At 51.8% G+C, this 4460-nt stretch overlaps 1 protein-coding gene across 3 annotated transcripts; it reads left to right on the plus strand.

The window, feature by feature from the left end:
* Window positions 1-215: 215 nt before the first annotated feature.
* On the plus strand, window positions 216-2854 carry LOC144580002 (uncharacterized). 3 transcript variants are annotated; one of them, XM_078354913.1, is made up of 3 exons: window positions 216-603; window positions 693-1413; window positions 1665-2854. In XM_078354913.1, the coding sequence occupies exons 1-3, from the start codon at window positions 242-244 to the stop codon at window positions 2547-2549; spliced, it is 1968 nt and encodes a 655-aa protein (XP_078211039.1). In that variant the 5' UTR covers window positions 216-241; the 3' UTR covers window positions 2550-2854. The 3 variants fall into 3 exon arrangements, 2 of the variants coding, with proteins under 2 accessions (XP_078211039.1, XP_078211040.1); XR_013528820.1 differs by lacking the exon at window positions 216-603 and having other exon boundaries at window positions 1033-2635; window positions 2757-2854; XM_078354914.1 differs by lacking the exon at window positions 216-603 and having other exon boundaries at window positions 1033-1413.
* Window positions 2855-4460: the final 1606 nt, after the last annotated feature.

Consider the following 4460-nt stretch of genomic DNA (forward strand, 5'->3'; position numbering starts at 1 on the left):
GTGGCATCATCCACGCCTGGGGCATCATCCATAGATGGGCATCATTTATGCCTGGGGCATCTTCCACACCTGGGGCATCATCCACTGCTGGGACATCCACGCCTGGGGCATCATCCACTGGTGGGACATCATCCACGCCTGGGGCATCATCCACTGCTGGGACATCATCCACTGCTGTGGCATCATCCACACCTGGAGCATCATCCACGCCTGGGGCATCATCCATAGCTGGGCATCATTTATGCCTGGGGCATCTTCCACACCTGGGACATCATCCATGCCTGGGGCATCATCCACTGCTGGGACATTTATGCCTGGGGCATCCACTGCTGGGACATTTATGCCTGGGGCATCATCCACTGCTGGGACATCATCCACGCCTGGGGCATCATCCACTGCTGTGGCATCATCCACGCCTGGGGCATCATCCACTGCTGGGACATCACTGCTGGGACACATCCATGCCTGGAACATCATCCACTGCTGGGACATCATCCACTGCTGGGACATCCACACCTGGAGCATCATCCATGCCTGGGGCATCATCCACTGCTGGGACATCATCCAGTGCTGGGACATTTACGTCTGGGGCATCATCCACTGCTGGGGCATCATCCACTGCTGTGGCATCATCCACGCCTGGGGCATCATCCATAGATAGGCATCATTTATGCCTGGAGCGTCTTCCACACCTGGGGCATCATCCACTGCTGCGGCATTCACACCTGGGCATCATCCATGCCTGGAACATTATCCAAACCTGGGGCATCATCCACGCCTGGGGCATCATCCACTGCTGGGAGATCATCCATGCCTGGAACATCATCCACTGCTGGGACATCATCCACTGCTGGGACATTTACGCCTGGCACATCATCCACTGCTGTGGCATCATCCATGCCTGGGGCATCATCCATAGATGTGCATCATTTATGCCTTGGAGCATCTTCCATACCTGGGGAATCATCCACTGCTGGGACATCATCCACTGCTGTGGCATCATCCACACCTGGAGCATCATCCATGCCTGGGGCATCATCCATAGCTGGGCATCATTTATGCCTGGGGCATCTTCCACACCTGGGACATCATCCATGCCTGGGGCATCATCCACTGCTGGGACATTTATGCCTGGGGCATCATCCACTGCTGGGACATCATCCACTTCTGTGGCATCATCCACGCCTGGGGCATCATCCACTGCTGTGGCATCATCCACGCCTGGGGCATCATCCACTGCTGGGACATCATCCACTGCTGGGACACCATCCATGCCTGGAACATCATCCACTGCTGGGACATCATCCACTGCTGGGACATCCACACCTGGAGCATCATCCACGCCTGGGGCATCATCCACTGCTGGGACATCATCCAGTGCTGGGACATTTACGTCTGGGGCATCATCCACTGCTGGGGCATCATCCACTGCTGGGTCATCATCTACGCCTGGGGTATCATTTACTGCTTGGGCATTATCCATCCCTGGGGCATCATCCACGCCTGGAGCATCATCCACACCTGGGGCATCATCCATTGCTGGAACATCATCAACTGCTGGGACATCATCCACTGCTGGGACATCATCCACTGCTGTGGCATCATCCACGCCTGGGGCATCATCCGTAGATAGGCATCATTTATGCCTGGAGCATCTTCCACACCTGGGGCATCATCCACTGCTGCGGCATTCACACCTGGGCATCATCCATGCCTGGAACATCATCCAAACCTGGGGCATCATCCACGCCTGGGGCATCATCCACTGCTGGGAGATCATCCATGCCTGGAACATCATCCACTGCTGGGACATCATCCACTGCTGGGACATTTACACCTGGCACATCATCCACTGCTGTGGCATCATCCATGCCTGGGGCATCATCCATAGATGTGCATCATTTATGCCTTGGAGCATCTTCCATACCTGGGGAATCATCCACTGCTGGGACATCATCCACGGCTGTGGCATCATCCACACCTGGGGCATCATCCACTGCTGGGACATCCATGCCTGGGGCATCATCCACACCTGGGGCATCATCCACTGCTGGGATATCATTCACTGCTGGGACATTTACACCTGGGGCATCATCCATGCCTGGGGCATCATCCACTGCTGGGACATCATCTACACCTTAGGCATCCATTGCTGGGGCATCATCCACTCCTGGGGCATCATCCATGCCTGGGACATCATCCACGTTTCAGGTATCATCCACGCCTGGGACATCATTCACACCTTGGGCATCATCCACGCCTGGGGCATCATCCACTGCTGGGACAGCATCCACTTCTGTGGCATCATCCACGCCTGGGGCATCATCCACTGCTGGGACATCATCCACGCCTGGGACATCATCCACGTGGGGGGCATCATCCACACCTGGGGCATCATCCATGCCTGGGACATCATCCACTGCTGGGACATCCACACCTGTGGCATCATCCACACCTGGAGCATCATCCACTGCTGGGGAATCATCGACACCTGGGACGTCATCCACTGCTGGTGCATCATCCACTGCTGGGATATCATCCACCCCTAGGGTGTCATCCACTGCTGTGGCATCATCCATGCCTGGAACATCATCCACGCCTGGAACATCATCCACACCTGAGGCATCATCCACAGGTGGGGATCATTTACACCTAAGGCATTATCCACGTCTGGGGCATCATCCACTGCTGGGGCTTCATGCATGCCTCTGGTAGCTCTGCAGGAAGGTTGCCCACTTCACCATTGCTTTCTCCAGGTTCCAGAGGCTTCCATTTAAAGGAGCGACTCTCCCCTCTCTACTGGAATCTAATGGAAACTGTTTTAAATAAAGCCATCCCTTATTTAGCACTAGAATATTAAGCCATTCATGTTTTTAACAGAACTTTGAGATATTATTCAAATGTTTTTTATATGAACATATATGTGTGTATATGTATATATACAACTATATACATATGTGTGTATGTATATACATGCACAGTTGTATATACATGCACATACATGTGTATACAGTTAAGTATATAGTTTGTGTGTGTGTATATATATATATATACACATATGCATATATGTATAGTTTTAGGACACAAAAATACTGATCTTGAGAAGAAAGCATTGGTCTACATAAATATTGAAACTATCTGGCATAGCAGAAGTCCCCTTTAAGAATATGACTTACAAAGCACAGAGTGACAGAAAATGCTCACAGCGTGTACATGTGAGGAATGTGTCATGTTGGCCCCAGCTGTCAACGTTGCCAGTGTTGCTGCTGTCCTCGGTGCAGACAGCTGTGACATTGAACCTTCGGATGCTGAGGGTGGCTGAGTTTGCCCTACCTGGGCCACAGACCCTAAATTGGACAGAGGGGAGGGACTGTGGGTCAGAAGCAGCATAGTGAGGAGGGAGGGTGCATGGAGCAGAGCTGACTGTGGATCCCTGTCCCTAGGTGGGGTGCCCCCTCCTCTGTGCAGTGAGGGAGGAGGGTAAAGACAAGCCCTGGGGATGGTTCAGATGCCGCTCCACTTCCTGACACCCTTGCTGTGGAGCCTCAGCTTTCCGAAGCCACCTTACATCTCCCAAAACCTTCATGGGAGCAGAGCCACTGCATTTAAGAGCTGCGTCTTCCTGGGCCCCTCTGTTCTGAGTTCTCACAGCTAACCTGGTGGGCTGAAGGTGTGTCCTAGCAGTTAGTGTTGCCACCCAAATCTACCCAGTGGGCTCCCTGATGACCAAACTCCCATGGAAGCTCTGAGTCATTTTCCAGCTGAAAGAGGCCATCTCAGGAGTGTCCCTCACTGTCCCATACTGCCCTCCGACCCCAAAGCCTTCCCACCTCTGGCACACCAGGGAATCTCAGGTGGAGAGCCTTGGCTGTCCTCATCCTCCTTTCTGAAGCTGCTCACGATGTCAGAGAGGGGCTGGGGCAGCCGGGAATCCTAAACAAAGGGGATGTGGGATGAAGGGAGGTCACTTGTTCCTGCCAGCTGTGCCAGCAGAGCATGTGTGGCAGGCACTATCTGTCGGTTTTTCCTGGGACCCAGAAGTACAGAGTTGACTCACATTATTAACACTCTCACCATCAGCCACCTAAAGGCCTCTCTTTCATATATTTTATAACCATTTCAAATCATGTTTTCCTCCATCTCTGAATCACCAACTCAAGTGTAAATCATGTGGTTCCATTTCGACTTCCAAATCATCTCTACACATACTTAAAGATTCTATTTCTTAAGCAAATAAGTTTTCCTTTTTAGACCTCATCTGGTTAATTTTTTATTTTTTCTGAGATTTAAACTCAGACTTAAACTTTTAATTTCATCCATATGTGCATATGAACCATTTCCATCCCTTCCAACAGGTCAGCATTGCGTAAGCTACACTTTACTTATAAACCCTTGTGCTGAGCAGCCAGGTTTGCTGCCAATAACACGTGACCAGTGAGGACTTTCTTCTGCTCATTTCC

This window comes from Callithrix jacchus, chromosome 17 (genome assembly GCF_049354715.1).
Source record: "Callithrix jacchus isolate 240 chromosome 17, calJac240_pri, whole genome shotgun sequence".
Classification (NCBI taxonomy): domain Eukaryota; kingdom Metazoa; phylum Chordata; class Mammalia; order Primates; family Cebidae; genus Callithrix; species Callithrix jacchus.